Consider the following 17030-nt stretch of genomic DNA (forward strand, 5'->3'; position numbering starts at 1 on the left):
TAGGTCCTGAGGAGACCCCATCTCCCTTAAAAACAAGCTTTGAACTTGAACACTCTTTGTAGCTGATTGGTAACTGGTGAGATGAGCACATATCTGAGCAGCCTTCCCACAAGTATCAAAGAGGGCTCCATCCAACAAGTGCTAGAAGGCTGCTTGACAGATCAATACACTGCCTGGAAAAATTCCTCCCTTTTGCACCCATGGCACACCCATTCACCTAATACCGTTTATACAATATATGCTCACAATGCACCAAGCCCAGCCCTTGGACAAACACAGTCTCTCTGGTACCACAGTTGGAGGCCTACAGTGTCTCATCAATTCAGAAACTTTACGACTGTAGAGCTTAGGTCACCTGCAAATCTAAAACCTGTCCACAGCAGCCCACTGAAGCCAGCTTCCTGTCACAAATGTCATGCCTAGCCCAAGCATGCAGAAGACCAGCCAGGAGCCACTATCCCTTGTCCAGTCAAGCAGGGACTCAGAGCTAGCATACCTTTGATCTGCTACCTGCCATTCACCCCTTCTGACCTCCAGGCTGGTGTGAGCGGAGGAGAAAGAGTCCACCTTCACCACCCTTTACCACAGTATCTCATTTAAGAGGTAGAGTCATTGGTTCCAGAGGTCACTGACCTCTGACAGAACATAGGTGGGCTGACAGATTACAATCTCCTCTACGAAACCCTCACTGACCTCTCAGACTCAACCCCTTCTAAGTACTAAGTGAAACCCTAAAGGAGACGGCGACAAATCAATACCAACACTGAGACCATGGCAAGAAGAAAAGGCACGTCAGCAGAGGGGAGAGAAGGTACTCGGTGAAGGGGAGAGAGTCCCAATAGACTTAACAGCTACAGAAGGAAAAACACCTCCATAAAGACAGGGAGATGGTGCACAGCCTGGAGAGACCTGCTACAAATTCAGATGGGAGAGTGGATGTGAGACCCAGGTGAGGAGACAAAAGTCACCTGAGGAGGCAGGCCAGTCTTAATGCCACAGGCAAGCACCTTACCTGGAGGGAACATGAGAATAGCCTGGGGTGACGAGTGGACTGGGAGCGAGTGAGTACGCTGCACAGAGCTGCGGCTCTGGCTGGGCATGCTGTTACTGCCTCCAGGGTTGGCAAACCACAGGTTCTGCATAGAACATGGGGAGAAAGTCTCAGGGTGAGAGTAGGGGAGACCAAGGCCCAAGACACAGACACATATCTCAGATACCGCCACCCTAAACCCAGAAGTACTTGGACTTCCATACTAGCCGGCTCACCTGTCGGCCCTGACCCCCAAGACTGGGGCTGGTAAGGGCATGTCGAGGAGAGACACCCCCAATGCCTGAAGGGCTCAGGAGGCCCATCCTGCCAGGTGGGAGGGCCCGAGGAGGCATTGGGAACTGCCGCTGGGTCCGCCGGGCCACACCTATCCCCACAGAGCCAGCTATGGGGAGTGAGTTGGAGCCAAATGCCCAGCTGTCAGAGAGCAGAGGGCAAGGTGTTAGCTTAGGCAGAAGGGTCCTTATTTCTTGTTCTTCCCTCAACTCCAGTGGGTAGGACAAAAACCCCAATCTTCTCTGAGCAAGAATTCCCTGATCATGTCCTTGCACCCGACATTCCTGTCTCTTCCTGACTCAAGGTGGATATAGGGAGCATAGAGGTTTCCTTGCTGTACCCTCAAAGCAGTTCTCCAAATGTCACTTCTCAAGGGGGAAAGGACCCCAGAGTCTTCTGCATACAGGTAAGGAGACAAAGGTCCAGGAGTAGTGTCTACTCCACAGATATGTGCTGGGTTTTGGCCACCCCAGCATCCTGCTCTTTCTCTTCTGTGGTGCTGGATAGAGCCAGGGCCTCAAGCACAGTAGGCAAGCTCTCTGAACACAAGGCCCCAGTCCTTGCATACTTGTGCTCTAACTGCTGGATCAGACTCTGGCTGCCTTATTTTGCTGTTTCCCACAAGTCAGGGCACACTCCCTGTAGCTCTCTCTCTGGGAGACAGAGCTGATAAAAGTATACACTAGGTCCACAAGAAGGCTCAGTAGGTTAAGGTGCTTGCCACCAAGACCAATGGACCAGAGTCTGATACCTGGAACCCAGAGAAATGACTCCTAAAAGCTGTCCTGTGATCCTCACTATGGCACGTGTGCCCCCACACACAAACATAAATAAGAGCTGAAAGAACACTGTGCTGTGTGACCTTGTGGCCTCCCTCTGGCAGCTGCAAAGCACCTACTACCTACTTCTGTGCTCCACAGCATGTAAGCGGATCATGTGGCATAAAGCTGCCCACTTCCCTGGGAATCTGGTAAGAGTCAGAACTCCACTTTGTTCTCCAGATTTGAAAGGAAGGCTCTCTTTGTCCCTTCAAAGCCCCATTGTGGCTGCGTATGGACATGATGATACATCTCCCCTAATGAAGTTTCTCTGGACTAAAGACCAGCTCTCCCTCTTCAGAGCCCTTTCTCTTAAGAATTTTTTCTCAAGGATGATCAAATGTCAGCACCTTTCCACAAATCAGTCTCTTGCCAAGAATCCCACCTCCCCATTCCTTCAGTCATAGATCTACTTGCCTTTGCCTCTCGAGTGCTGGGATTAAAGTCCTGTGCTATCACACCCATCCATTTTCTTTCTCCCTCCCTTTTTTAATATTTTTTTAATTAATTAATTTAAAATCTATTTGAGACAGGGTTTCCCTATGCAGTCATGATATCCTTGAATTCAGAGATAAACCTGCCTCTGCCTGTCTAGTTCTGGGATTAAAGGTGCGCACCCTCACACCTGGCATTCATTTTTAAGTTGTACATCACCTTGATTTTCTAGAAACTCTGTAAGTATAGTAGGGGGTCCATTCCAAAACACAATCACCCCTTTAGGCACCCACATGCCACACTCCATGGGCCTAGGAAGGTGCCCACCTACCCCTTCTGCTGCCGGTAGTTCTGCATGTCCAATGCAGCTTTTCGCGGAAATGTCCGGAGAAGTTTCAGCACTTGCTGCTTCCAGGACAGTAGCCGCTTCTTCTGTGTCTCTGTGAAAGCCTAGAATTGGGGAGAAGGGGGATGCTGGAAAGAGGACCATGCTTACAGGCTAGCTGAGGGAGACTGAGTGCAGTCATCTCCCCTTGTGAACAAGGGGCAAGGCCTTGAACCAGCAGATGCGTTTTGTGAGGTGACTTGGGAAACTTGGACAAGTACTGGCACCAAGAACAGGTGGGAGGTGGCCTCTTCCCACAGGGTGTGTACAAAAGCTGAGAAACCTTTGAAGGCAACACTGGAGAGGATGACTGGAACCTGGACCCTTGTGCACTATGGGCTCTGAGAGGGGTAAAGCAGTCTCTTTCCCTCTTGGGAGCCTAGTGAAGGTCTTACCTCATGAGTCAGGCACTTTTCAATGAGCTGGAGGTAACTGGTGATGTTCTCCTCATCTGGTCGGGACACCAGCAGCTGGGTGCATACTGAGGAACATGGGAAAGGGCAGAGCTTAGTCAGTCACAAGCCTACCCAGTACCAGTTGGTGGGTGCAGAAGGACAAGAAACTTGGGCTGGGTGAGTCTCAATCTTGGGCTTTGAAGGCAAGGGCTAGTACCATCAGCCCAGAGTCGCCTGCAGGCAGGTTTAGACCCACTTAGTTTCAGCTACTCTGAAGGTTCACCTCTAAGGTCTTTAAGATTCACTTAGTATTCTGCTTCAGGATTCTGTGCTAGGCACTGGCTGCTCTCACCTTTGCCCATCACCCGTGTAAACTGGCTGGGGATGTCTCCGTCAGCGACCGGAGCTGGGGCTGGCTCACTGCTATCAGTGGGAGCTGGAGCTGGTGGAGAAGGATAGTTCTCTGCAGCTGGAGGGTCCTTGGCCTCAGTGCCCTTGTCTGTTCCAAGATGGGTGAGGGGAGGCTCAGCACCTGGCAGTAGCGGCTCCCCCCGACCCCCATCCTTGGCAGTAGGGGTGGCCTGAAGGACACTGTAGGCCTTGATAGGGGTGATGATGATCTGCTGCAGCTCCTGCAGAGCGTTCCGCAGATTGCCACCTTCCAGCACATCCTGCAAGGGAGGATGTAGCTACGTTAGGCACAGACCTCATGGTGGTACAAAAAAATGACCACACAAGCGTGGTCACACAAAGGTCAGAGAAGCCCTTGGAATGCAAGGTTCCAACACAGAGGTCAGATGAGAAAAGTTCTGGCTCTTCAGCCAGGTAAACTCTTTCTTCCCTTCAAGAAGCAAGCAGAGAAGCAGACTAAGACAGTCAAGGAGGAGGAAAAACCAGATGAAGGCAGCAGGGAAAGGATAAATGAAAGCAGATGCAGGACTGAGTAGAGAAGAAAGTAAAATGAAAAGATCTTTCGTACATCTGCAACTCACCCACAAAATAAAAATCTATCGTGTCTAATGTTGAAAGATGGAGACATTCTTGAATCACAAACCAGGACAGGGAGGGAACAGAGGGAGAGGGCAGAAGGAAGCCTCTCAGGCAGCACTAAGTGAGTCCTCTGATGACGACTTGCTCAAGGTCTTTGGAATCCAGCTGCCCAAGGTTGGGGCCACCAGAATCAGACTGCAGGAATGAGGAAGCCAAGGCAGCTGCCAAAAAGTTTGATCCAAAGCCTTCCACCTGCCTGGAAGATGAGGATCCTATCCTAGGTACTTACCTTCTCTAGGGACTTGAGGACGCTCTGTCTTTCACGAAGCTTCTGGATGCTCAGGGCTATCTTGTGCCGGGCACCTTTGGTGACATTCTGTGACGAGGACAGAGGGAGACAGGAAGCTGGATACTGGTGAGGTACATGGGGTGTCCCAACAGAGACCAGGGACAAAGGAGACTTGACAGCACCCATGGTGCTGGCCTAATACCTCCCCAGTAGTCCCTCGGATTCACCTGCGACTCTAGATGCTGCTCTGTTAGGGTCATCATCTCTTCATAGCTCATCTGTGAGAACAAAGCAGCATACTTGTGCAAGCGGAGGCTCTTGAGCCATGAGGGCACATCTGTGGAAAAGGAGGGAGGGTAGGTCAAGAGATGAATAATGAATACTGGTGGTGGTGGAGTTGTGGGGGAAAGATCAGGCCTAAGTCACCAATAACCTTAGAAACTCCAGTGAGTTGGGATGGGTTGGGATCAGAAGCTACCTCTACTGGCCTAGTGAGGCCCGTTCAGACATTCTTCCCCAGCAGACACCTGACCCACTGAGCTGCTAGGATGGCCTCAATGATTTAATCTCTTCTATCAATTATCTTGAGCTCTGGTTGCCTGAGGGGAGGGGCTATCTATTGCCTTCAGACCTGTCCCCTCCCTGAGGTGGCAGCTACAGCAATTTTCTGTTCTTTCAGCCCACCCCACACCCTGGAGAAGGGTTCTGGCACTGTCCTCTGGATGCACCTTTCATCCCGCTGCCATCCTCCTGGAAAGTGTTCCGGCTGGAGCCCTGCTCCTCCGTCTGCTCACTGCCAGAGGAGGCCACACTGCTCTGTGGCGAGAGGGGTGCGTGGTCGGGCGTGGTGAAAGCAGCCCGGGCCCCAAGCTCCTCTGGACTCGGCCACTCACCAGGGGCCTGGGGGCTTGTAGGGATGAGTGACATGGAGCGCTTCAGCGGGCTAGGGTGGATTTGGCAGGGGAGACCTGGCCAGAAAAGGAAAAGCAAGAGGTCAGGTTGGGGGATCTGAGCATAAAAAAGATCATGGCCAGCTCAATCCTATAATCTAATAAGTGGAAGGGAAGGAGCCAAGGGGCCTAAGGGCACTGCCTATAGGTATTGTTCAGCCTCTCACCAGACACCCAACTTCCCAGCTTGCTGCCAGATTCCTCTGAACTTGTCCCATTACTTTGCTCATACTCTCACCTAAACCCCAGTAGCTGTGGTTGGAATTATTGGCATGCCTAACTGGATTCTTCCCTTCATTCTCACCACTTACAGCCCCCTTTCCTTTCCTTTTTTTTTTTTTTTTGTTTCAAGACAGGGTTTCTCTGCCCTGGCTGTCCTGGAACTCCTCGCTCTGTAGACCAGACTGGCCTTGAATTCACAGAGATCCAAATGCTGGGGATCCAAATGCTGGGATTAAAGGCATGCAGCCCCCCTCTCCTTACAGCAGCCATGCTGATTTTTTTATGGGTGGGGGCTTTTTAGAGATGGTTCTTTTTTTTAATATTTTATTATTTATTATGTACACAATATTCTGTCTGTGTGTATGCCTGCAAGCCAGAAGACTCCATTACAGATGGTTGTGAGCCACCATGTGGTTGCTGGGAATTGAACTCAGGACCTTTGGAAGAGCAGGCAACGCTCTTAACCTCTGAGCCATCTCTCCAGCCCCCTAGAGATGGTTCTTAATTTGTAGCCAGGCTGACCTCAAACTCAGTGATCTTCCTATGTGATAGAATTACAGGCATGTGCCACCGCACTCAACTAGACAGTGACACTTCCAAATATGCAAATTTGGCCTGTTTAGATCCTGGTGGCTTCCTTCATACTGATAACAAAATTCAAACTCTTCCACACACCTGAAAACTCTGGCCCCTAGTCACCCACCTCTCATCTCCTACAGCCCAGACCTTGGCTCACATCTCTGGACCAAACACCCCAGTCCTCTTTTGAGACGGGCCTCGCAAAGCATTCTTGTGGTTCTGTCTCTTAAGTACTAGCAGTAGATATATGTGACCACCCTGGTTCCTGAGCATCAAATGTTTGCTGCAAACACTCAAGTTTACACCAAAGGATTCTGACGTTGGCTCATTTTCTTTCTGTTCCCTTTTCTGTGATACTGAAGAACAAACCCAGAGCCTCCTGCAAACCATACAAGTACTCTACCACAGAACCCTACCACATTCTCAACTCCCCAATCTTAGCAGCTGGCAGTCTCAAGCCGCAGTTAACTGTCCTCTTGCCAATGCCTTCTAGTCCTTCCCTCCCAATTATTCTCACCTTTAAGCACTCATCACAACCCAGACTCTCTTACATAGTTGTTTGCGTATTAACTAAACCCCTTTGCTAGACAGACAACCCATGAAGCAGAGATCTGTACTTGACATCATCAGATTCTCAGCAATCACAGAGGTGATGGACTAGGAAATTGTTTCCCTAGTACTTACAAATAAACCAAGTGCGTTGAGTCCCTTTTTACTTTGTGTGGGGTTGGGTGGGTGGAGCTCAAGAAAGAGTATTGCTGTAGTGGCCTGGAACTCACTATACAGCTCAGGCAGACCTCAAACTCATGATCCTCCTGCCTCAGTCTCTCACATATTGGGATTATAGTTATACATACCGTCATGCCTAGCTAATAAACGGCTTTTTAAAAAAAAATATTTATTTATTTATTTAGTATACAATATCCTTTCTGTGTGTATGCCTGAAGGCCAGAAGAGGGCACTAGACCTCATTACAGATGGTTGTGAGCCACCATGTGGTTCCTGGGAATTGAACTCAGGACCTTTGGAAGAGCAGGCAATGCTCTTAACCACTGAGCCATCTCACCAGCCCTAATAAACTGCTTCTCTAACATGTCCTTTGACTGGACCCTATGTCTCCATTTTTTCCTGGACTGAATTCAAACTGATCACTAAGCAGCCTGGTAACTCAGTTGAAGTCAGTACCCTCTTCCCTAAGAGAATTGCACTTGGTCTACTACATTTCTGAGGTAAGCAAAGGGCTCTGCGTTGATTCTCTAGACAATGCAGTATCCTCTGAACATCCAGACCTTGTCACTGCCGTTTCCCTGTCCTAGCACTGCTTCACCATCAACTGCTTCGGCCTCTGTGTCTTGCTCAAGCACCTCCTTTGGCTACTGCAAGCCAGACACTTGTTGCCCTTGTGCTAGCCAGCTTCTTGTACTGGTCTGTGGACTTAGAAAGGAGAGCAACCTGACCCAATCATTTTTGCACCCCAAGCTCAGGGGCAGGATACAACACACAGGGGCCTTCCAATTGAGTTTCATAAAGAACAAATGAGTGTTAAGAGAGCCTGTGAGCTCAGCACAGGGAATCTAGAAGTTCCCGTGGCAGCCTAGAGAGAAACAGAAAAAGCCAAAAAGCCTGGTTAGATGAGGACAAGGCCCAGGAAACTGAACTACTTTGCCCCAGTTCCCACAGGGGACTATGAGGAGAAAGAAAGAGTACAGGACGGGGTTCCTGTAAGCGTCCCAGTGACACCACACCCAGGAGGCCAGCCTGGTACAGACCCAAAAAGCACCTTCTCTTACAATCTGGGACAATATCGATGCTCCTAGCCAGAAAGTTACCCAAGGGAGAAGACACGAACTGCCCCACTGCATACAGATAGTGTCAGGCTCTGCTACTGCCCAGGATCCTGTTGGAGTCCTCTACTCCAGGCTCCTTCCGAGTTTATGGACACTGTGGATTCTGGCTTCTGCCCCATTTGGGGCCTCTTGGAAGAAGATGGCACTCCAAGCCCTAGAGCTGGAAAACCCTCAATACAGGCCTTTGTGCCTGTCTTGGTGCCCCTGGCCACCTCCTTCCTCCCTTCTCAGCCAAGAAGTGGGCTGGTGAGGCTGAGAGGGCAGGAAATTACCCTGACTGGAGTGACCACGCAATTCCTGAGGAGTCTTGCTTGGCCTGCGTTGGGGTGGAGGCTGGCCACTGCCTGCAGATTATAAAAACAGGAATGCCGGCTGCAGATCCACAGCCTCACACTCTCCAAGAAATCCTGGTCTGTCCTTGGCAGTACACCAAACTCACCCTGCCTGCCCTCCCAGGCCAATCTTTGCTTCCCACTCAAAAATATTTTAATGGTTTCCTGCTTCCTGCAACTGTCTGACATCCAAAAGTTTCATTCATTCTTCAAAGTCCCAAAGAGTGTCCTTAAGATCTGACTTCAAATCCTAACTCACCATCTCTGAAATAGTGGTCTCGGACAGAATTTGTTTCTTTGTCCATATGAAGTCTTCAATAGGTACAAGTTAGCTTAGCATGCACCAATATGATCACTGGAGAATCTTTTTTTTTTTTTTTTTTTTAAAAGACAGGGTTTCTCTGTAGTTTTAGAGCCTCTCCTGGAACTCACTCTTGTAAACCGGGCTGGCCTCAAGCTCACAGAGATCTGCTTGCCTCTGCCTCAGGAGTGCTGGGATTAAAGGCGTGACTGATGACTGATTATTGGAGAATCTTAAGATCTGCCGCACAATGACTGAACACCATTATGCCTTTCGATCATGGGTGCCCTCTACATGGAATGGCTCATTCTTTTCTCTTGGTTCTTCAAAGCTGCTTGGAGTGCTGGGACTGTAGCTTAGTGGTGCAGCCTTGTCTAGTATAGTCAAGATTCTGAGTTCTACCCCTAGTGTTGCCAAAACAAAACAAAACGTCTACTACTAGGGTTCTGAGTAAGGAAGCACAGTGGGTCATTTTTTGGCAGAGGTAGTGCAGTATAGGTATTCGGACTCTTGAGCTCCACAGCCATACAACCTGGATTTAATTCTGACATCATCTTGCCAAGATGATGAACTAAGCCAAGTTTTAGTTTATAGTTAAGAAGTCTTCCAAATAGCTTCTAGCAAAGTGTTCAATATTTCCCAGTCAGAACAATCAATGTTAATATAGCCTCCAAACTTGGTACAAGAAGTGTGGTACTCCAAAGCTAGAAAAAAAATCCAAAGTAAATGGGGTTGCTAGAGTTCCCTGGAAATGCCCGAGAACACGATCATCCCCTGGTGGAAGGGGCTGACCACCTAAGGCTAAACTGTGAGCACTCACCTTCAATTAGGTCATGCCAATCATCACAGTTTGGAAAAGCCACAGTGCCTCACACTGTTCATCTCAGCTAACAACTCAAAAATGTACCTTAATACCAGCTCCTGTTTTACCCAACCTCTGGGCCTAGCTGGTTAGCAGGACAGCACTGGTCAGAGGCAGTTCTGGCCTATGGCCTAGACTGCTCAAGTCTGAACCTTGGCCAGTTCCATTACTTGTTCTACGTGTGATCTATGATTTCTGCTCTTTGAGTTCTAAGTCCTCATTTGTGAAATCATAGGCCTAATGGTGTGTGAAGAGGCTTAAGTGAGGCTGTATTTGCAATAGTGCTGCTGAGAACACCTGGCACCAATGCTCCACTATCAACAGCTGACGCTCTGCAGTGTCAAATTTATAGATACTTCTCATTCTGGAAGCTAATAAGACCAGAGACCAAAATCCTGAGTGAGGTAGAGAGACCTCAGGGGATGGTATCCATCCCTGCCAGGGGTCCCCAGAAGCCAGTCAGGGATGAGAAATGTTGATAGGGAGGGCTGGAGAGATGGTTCAGCGGTTGAGAACACTTGTTGCTCTTGCAGAGGACCAGAGTTCAGTTCCCAGAACCCACATGGTGGCTCACAACCATCTGCAACTCTCATTCTAGGGAACTCTCTTCTGGACTCTTCAGATACTGTATGTGCATGTTACACAAGACAGGCTAGCAAAACATCCACCCACACATTAAATATGTAAGTAAATAAATAAAGGAAAGAAATGCTGAGGGGGTCTCAGGGGCTCATGTACGAGCATAAGCTCTCCCTCAAAAGCTGCCACTAGGAATATAGTCTGTGAAGCTCTAGATCTCTATAGACTTTTCCAGAGAAGCTAGAAATTTGATTTTAAAAATTTTATATATATACTATATTTCTTTAAAACCAAATCAAATGTGAGTTCCTAAGACACATCTAAAGGTCAGATTCAGCTCTGAGAAGACCACTTCAAACTTCTGTACTGCCTTCCTCATAAAGCTGAGGCTCAGAGGGTGATGGGGCCAAAAGCAAGAGAAGACAGCCCATTCTATTTTCAAGCCATCTAGGAAGACAGCCCTCACCTGTGTTTGCATTGCTCCCAATACTGTTGATGGCCGGCGGCACTGAGCTGGATGGGTGGAAGGGTACATGTCCATTTTCTCGGGGTGGCTTGTCCTGCCAGCCTGGTCCTGCCTCTCCAGGGGTCAGCTCTGCGGGTCCCCCCCACTCATCTGAGCCCTGGCGTGAATGGTAGGAGGGCTCTGGTCGGGTGCGAAAACCACTAGCCAGCCGCTCTTCCAGATGGCTCAACCAGAGGGCGAGAGCATTGCGGTCCTCCAGCGTGGTGGCTGGGTGGATGAGGGCATAGGAGAGAAGTTGGCGGCTCTCCTCAATGAAGGCATTGCTCTCGATGGAGTAGGCCAGCACCTTCTGCAGCAGTCTCATGTACTCGGACTTGGCCTCTGTGTTGCCTGGTTGAAGTAGGGGCAGGTGGGATAGCAAGAGGGATACCACCTTCTCTTTGGACTCCTGTTGCCACTGGCTGACGATGGCTACAGAGGAAATAAAAATGAACATTAGGAATATGAGTAGACACTATCAAAAACCTAAAGCTCATGGTCTCTCCCTCAGTTCAAGTCTCCTCTAATTTTCCCATTTATTATTCTTGACCCTGTTCCTTATAGAGCTGAGATTAAGCACAAGTTCCTGCTTCTAAAGCCATTTTTCCTAGTTCTATCACTCCTGTCCTCAAAAATCTGCAGTGACCTCCAATCCAATCAGTCACATGGAAGCGCCTCCTACTACATGAAGGCTTGTTCCATTGCTATATCTACTTGCCAATATTTCCTTTCCTCCATCCTGCCTAAATGGAGAAGGTGTTAAAATACAAGTTAAAAGCTTATTCTTGGGATGGAGAGATGGCTCAGAGGTTAAGAGCACTGGCTGCTCTTCCAGAGGTCCTGAGTTCAATTCCCACATGGTGGCTCACAACCATCTATGAGATCTGGTGCCCTCTTCTGGTGGGCAGGCATACATGCAGACAGATCATTGTATAAATAATAAATATTAAAAAAAAAAAAACAGCTTATTCTTAGCTGTGTAGTAGTGGCACATGCCTTTGATCCCAGTACTTGGGAGACAGAGGCAAGCGGATCTCTGGGTTCAAGGCCAGCCTGGTCTATAAAAGCGAGTTCCAGGATAGCCAGGGTTACACAGAGAAACCACATCTTGAAATCACCCCCCCACACTCCCCTCCAAAAATAAGAAAGAAGTTTGTTCTCTGGTATAAGATGGTCTAGATTCTTCACCAGTTAGATTTTAGGTAAGTTATCGTAAGATGATCCTCCCTGCATACAGCATGACCCAACTTAAGGTGTCAGACTCTCCTGCAAGTGCATTTACCAATTCAGTCACCTGCCAGCCCATTTTGGTTAATTTAACTCACCACACAAAAACAGTATGGAATACTTCATAAATTTGAGTATCATCACTGCATGTTAATTTTCACTGTATTGTTCCAATTTTAGCATATGTTAAAAGCGAGCTTCAAATTCCACATCTTTCCCCACCCCCTTTAAGACAGAGTCTCACTAGGTAGCTCAGACTGGCCCCAAATCCTAAATCCTCTTGTCTCAGCTTCCTGAGTGTTCCACTGTGCCCAGTCTCCACTCTACTGTATCTGTAAAGGGAACTCAGAATCATTCCTACTTAGCATAGCTGCTAGAACTAAGTAAGGCAGATCATAACTTAAGGTTAGTTCTCAGGAAACTGTTTTTACTTTTTATTACTATTTAGTATATTCTACTGTTTTTTTTTTTTCCTTTTCAACAGTATACAAAGATTCCAAAGGAAACAGAATGGAATTTGGTCTCAGAAACCTAGATATAGCCAGGCCTGAGAGTGTGGGCCTATAATCCCTGTTCAAGGCCTGGTAAATTCAAGGCCAGCCTTAGCAAGATCCTATCTCCAAAAGAGAGAGAGAGAGAGAGAGAGAGAGAGAGAGAGAGAGAGAGAGAGAGAGAGAGAGAGAGAGAGAGAGACAGAGAGAGAGAGACAGAGAGAGAGAGACAGAGAGAGAGAGACAGAGAGAGAGAGACAGAGAGAGAGACAGAGAGACAGAGACAGAATGGATGAGAGGGAGCATGCACTGGGGATATGGCCCAGTAGTAAAGAGCACACACCTAGCATATAAGAGGCCTCAGATTCAAGATGGAAAAAAGTCATGTGTCCTCTAGCCACAAGGCAGAATGGATACACAGAAACTTGCCAAGGGCTCTTCTGTACCTTTTGTCCTAATTCTGTAGCCTGGAATTCACATTAGTTTCTAATTCTACTTAAACCTGTAGCTCTTGGAACGAATCATGAAACTCCCAACTCCTGGGGCCTGGCCCGGCTTGCAGGTCTCTGCTCCATGCTTTCTTGGAGAGTTCCTGTTAAAAGTGCTTGGGAATTCATCTACTCAAAGCCATCAACTTCGGCACCAGCCCAAGAATAGCAGAACTAGCATTAGAGCAAGCACTCCTCCTAAGGTCAGCAGTGATGGCTGACACTTACTGAGCCCATGCTAAGAATACTGACCGCTGTCCATCCTTACCTTAACCATTTTACTATTTCTTTCTTTCTTTTCTTTTCTCTCTCCTCTCTCTCTCTCTCTCTCTCTCTCTCTCTCTCTCTCTCTCTCTTTGAGACAGGGTTTCTCTGTAGCTTTGGTGTCTGTCCTGGAACTCGCTCTTGTAGACCAGACTGGCCTCGAACTCACAGAGATCCGCCTGCCTCTGCCTCCCGAGTGCTGAGATTAAAGGTGTGCGCCACCACCGCCCGGCTCATTTTACTATTTCTATACACACATAAGATTTGGGAAACTGGCAAGTAAGAAAGCTGATAACTATGCCTTGACAAAATGCAAAGAAACTTCCACAAATTTTTTTCTTCCTGGTTTTTTGAGACAGGGTTTCTCAGTAGCTATCAAGCCAGTCCTGGAATTCACTCTGTAGAGCAGGCTGGCCTCAAACTCACAGAAATCTACCTGCCTCTGCCTCCCGAGAGCTGGGCTAAAGGCGTGCGCCCAGCCTAATTTTCACAACTTTAAAAACCTTTTTCCTTCATTTTATGTGTATACGTGTTTTGTCTGGGTGTCTGTGCACCATTCACATGCAATACCGGTGGAGGCCAGAGGAGGATGCCAGATCCCCAGATACTGGAGTTAAGACAGTTGAGAGCTGACATGCAAGTGCTGGGAATGGACTTGGGTCTCAGTGATAACACTGAGTCATCCTCAACGCTTTATGGTAACTTTCTATCTTCCAGAACCAACGCTTTCAGTTTTCACTGTTCTCACACAGTACCTGCCACTCAAGGCCAGGAAATTGCCTCCCTCATCTATCTTCATCTGAATCAGCTCTCCAGGACCACTAAACTCTTCCTCCAACCACTGCAATATTTAAAGGTCCTTCTGAATTGGGGCAAGTCCTTCCTCAAGTCAGGAAGCTGCTTCTTTCCTATTCTCCCACCTCCATCTGGCACTGCGTCCCATAACTCTTGGATATCCCTTTTTTGGATTTATTTCCTAAACTTTTTAAAAATTATTTTATTGGTGTTTTTAGCCTGTATGTGTATCTGTGTGAGGGTGCTAGATCCTGGAGTTACAGACAGTTGTGAGCTGCCATATGGGTGCTGGGAATTGAACCCAGGTCCTCTGGAAGAGCAGTCAGTGCTCTTAACCACTGAGCCATCTCTCCAGCCCCCTATTTCTTAAACTTTTAATTCTTGATAAGCAATACAGCATGAAGAAATACAGTAATATTAAGGACAAAGTCAAAAGTCTTGCTGTCTAGCTGTCAGAGCAATATGCTTTCTCTTCTGTAAAAGGAGTACAGGGTTCCTGGGATCTGGGCTGCTCAGATTTAGGGAATGGTGTCCATGAAAGATTAACAGTCTGCATGTAGTAAATGTGCAGGATGTGGCTCAGTGACGGGTGTGTCTCTCCATGCTCCTCTTGTAATCAGCCAGCCCCTTCATCCCTATCCTGACTTCTCAATTGCTGCTGTTGAGGCCTTACAGTGTAGCCAGAGGCATCTAGGACACAGAGAAGCCTTGTCTAAACCTTCCCCCACTCCCAGAGTACTGCCAGGACCCCAGGGCTACGGGATGCAGCTTCTCCTCTGGTACTGCCAGGGACGTGGCAGAATAGTCTCAAGGGTTGGGCTCAAAGAAGGACCTTGTTCTACTGCCCAGAAAGGAGAGTAGTTTTGGACCAATGAAGGCTAACCCTGGGGAAATGTGTGTTCATGTGTCTGAGTGGTGGTGGTGGGAAGGGCGGGCCTCCCAGGACTGGGAAGCATCAATGAGCACTGGAATGAATCCAAGGAATGTGCACAGCCTCAGGCCCCTCGGGGTGAGCACAGCTGGGGCTGCAGATGACGGGTGGAGATGAACTTCTAGTTTCCAGCAGAGATCAAAAAACTTTGGCCCAGAATTAAGGCAGAGCAGGGGCCTAATGAATACCTGCACAATTGAACCCAGATGGTCTGTTGGTAGGTAGTGGTGTCTGTGGATAGTGTGCCCTCTCTGGGATCTCACAAATTCAATCATTTGCCTTAAGTTCTGGCAGAGCATATTCTGCAAGTTCAAAAGGAAAAACCTGCCTGGGTAGAAAATCTGAGCTGGGCAGTGGTGGCACATACCTTTAATCCCAGCTCAGATCTTTAATCCCAGGTGGATCTCTGTGAGTTCGGGGCCAGTCTGGTCTACAAAGCAAGTTCCACAACAGCCAGAGCTACACAGAGAAGCCCTGTCTCAAAAAAGACAAAATATAAAAACAAAAAACAAACAAACAAAAAATTTCTGTTTCCATGACTTAGTACACTGTAACCATGAGCCAGTTCTTTACATTCTCTGAATCTTGGTCATTTGTCTATATAATGCTGGCTATTAAAAGTCCTGAGGTGACAGGGTTGCAGAGAGTCAACAGAAGGGTGCAAAACACCTGGCATGAGCATGTTCTCAGCACACAAACCCTCACCTCCACTGCTCCTGAGTAGAAATCTTCCAGGTTGTCTCAGAGGTGCTGAGCTAGTGGTTCACTTAGCAGAGAACATCTGGGACTCCCCCTTAAGATTCCCCACAGGGGTGGGAAATTTTACAAAATTATTTACCAAAACCAGACACATGTCTGGCCTTAGAGTTAGAAGCATAATTTGTAGTGATGAAATTCTGGAGATGGGTGGACTGGGGTTGGGGGACCAAGCAATGCTGGGATGCCAGCAGTTGCTTCTCTCCTAACTGCAATTTTGGACTCTGAGGACAGAGAGAGAGTAAAGGAGACTGTGTGAGTGCCCTCCTTAGCACAGCAGCCACAGGGTAGACTGGTCAGACAACCCCAAGCTAAGTAGGTCATGACCCTGGATTCTGGCAAATCATAGGAGCCAAATATATCTTTGAGACAATCATAAGAGCAAACCCATTTTTATGTGCTTAGCTATTGCAACAATCATGCTGGCCTCTGGCACTAGTCAGAGGGGCTGGGGTTTGGTTCCAGACATACCCTTCTCTGGCTTACCCCAGTTAACACAGACATCAGGGAGAACCAGAGGTTCACAGTTTTGTTTGATGAACTATGCCAGTAGAGCCTGAAAGGGAAGGGTGGGGGCATCAGAGGATGAGCTCTGATGACTCCCTTGCCATGGTCCCTTCTGACCTCAGTTTCCCCACCCAAATTCACAGAGCCAGAGAGGGAGAAGCTTCAACTTGCTAGATATGGGGACTGACTCAGAAGACTGGACATGAGGAGTGCAGGAAGCCATAGGATAAGGGAGAAGAGATTTTAGCTGCCTAGGCTCAATCTCCTTCTACCACAGGACTCCATGGGAACACCCTTATGGCCCAAGGCATACTCAGTAAGTAGGATGGTAACTGGAGAAGTAGGGATGATAACAAGTGGGAATCCTAGACCTCTCAGTCCTGGTTGTTTTGTCAACCTAATGCAAACCAGAACTTTTCTAGAAAAAGGATTCTCAGAAGACTGGCCTGTAAGACATTTTCTTGATTTATTTTCTGTGGGTGAGCCCAGACCACTGTAGGCAGGTATAAGAAGGCAGATCAAGCAAGCTACTGAGGAAAAGGCCAGTAAGCAGTGTTCTTCAGTGGTATCTGCTTCAGTTCCTGCCTTGATATCCCTTTAGGATGGACCATAAGATGAATAAATCCTTCCCTCCCCAAGGTGCTTTTGATCTATGTTTTATCACAGCAATAGAAGGCAAACTAAGATACTCTTCTCCCCTGCTCAGGGACCTGGAGTCCTGCTTTTCTTTTCTGGTCTTGGATGTTACCTCAGATTCT

The 17030-nt window shown here is 48.0% G+C and overlaps 1 protein-coding gene and 1 pseudogene across 3 annotated transcripts in view; both read right to left on the reverse strand.

Annotated features, from left to right (window-relative positions):
- Nucleotides 1-17030, reverse strand: part of Samd4b (sterile alpha motif domain containing 4B) — a 39575-nt gene that overhangs the window by 2555 nt on the left and 19990 nt on the right. Inside the window, exons 3-11 of one of the 3 annotated variants that reach the window (XM_050118947.1) lie at nucleotides 10775-11245; nucleotides 5530-5604; nucleotides 4864-4973; nucleotides 4637-4723; nucleotides 3710-4028; nucleotides 3358-3443; nucleotides 2909-3027; nucleotides 1267-1465; nucleotides 1013-1136 (exon numbers count right to left, since the gene is read on the reverse strand). In XM_050118947.1, the coding sequence (XP_049974904.1) occupies nucleotides 1013-1136; nucleotides 1267-1465; nucleotides 2909-3027; nucleotides 3358-3443; nucleotides 3710-4028; nucleotides 4637-4723; nucleotides 4864-4973; nucleotides 5530-5604; nucleotides 10775-11245 (1590 nt within the window). Of the gene's footprint in view, nucleotides 1-1012; nucleotides 1137-1266; nucleotides 1466-2908; nucleotides 3028-3357; nucleotides 3444-3709; nucleotides 4029-4636; nucleotides 4724-4863; nucleotides 4974-5364; nucleotides 5605-10774; nucleotides 11246-17030 lie in introns of all 3 variants that reach the window. The other 2 variants (XM_050118946.1, XM_050118948.1) reach the window with 2 other exon arrangements.
- LOC126486812 (uncharacterized) lies at nucleotides 12147-12243 on the reverse strand (annotated as a pseudogene).

Source organism: Alexandromys fortis, unplaced genomic scaffold (assembly GCF_014885135.2).
Source record: "Alexandromys fortis isolate MF-2015 unplaced genomic scaffold, M_Fortis_MF-2015_v1.1 scaffold_140, whole genome shotgun sequence".
NCBI lineage: Eukaryota > Metazoa > Chordata > Mammalia > Rodentia > Cricetidae > Alexandromys > Alexandromys fortis.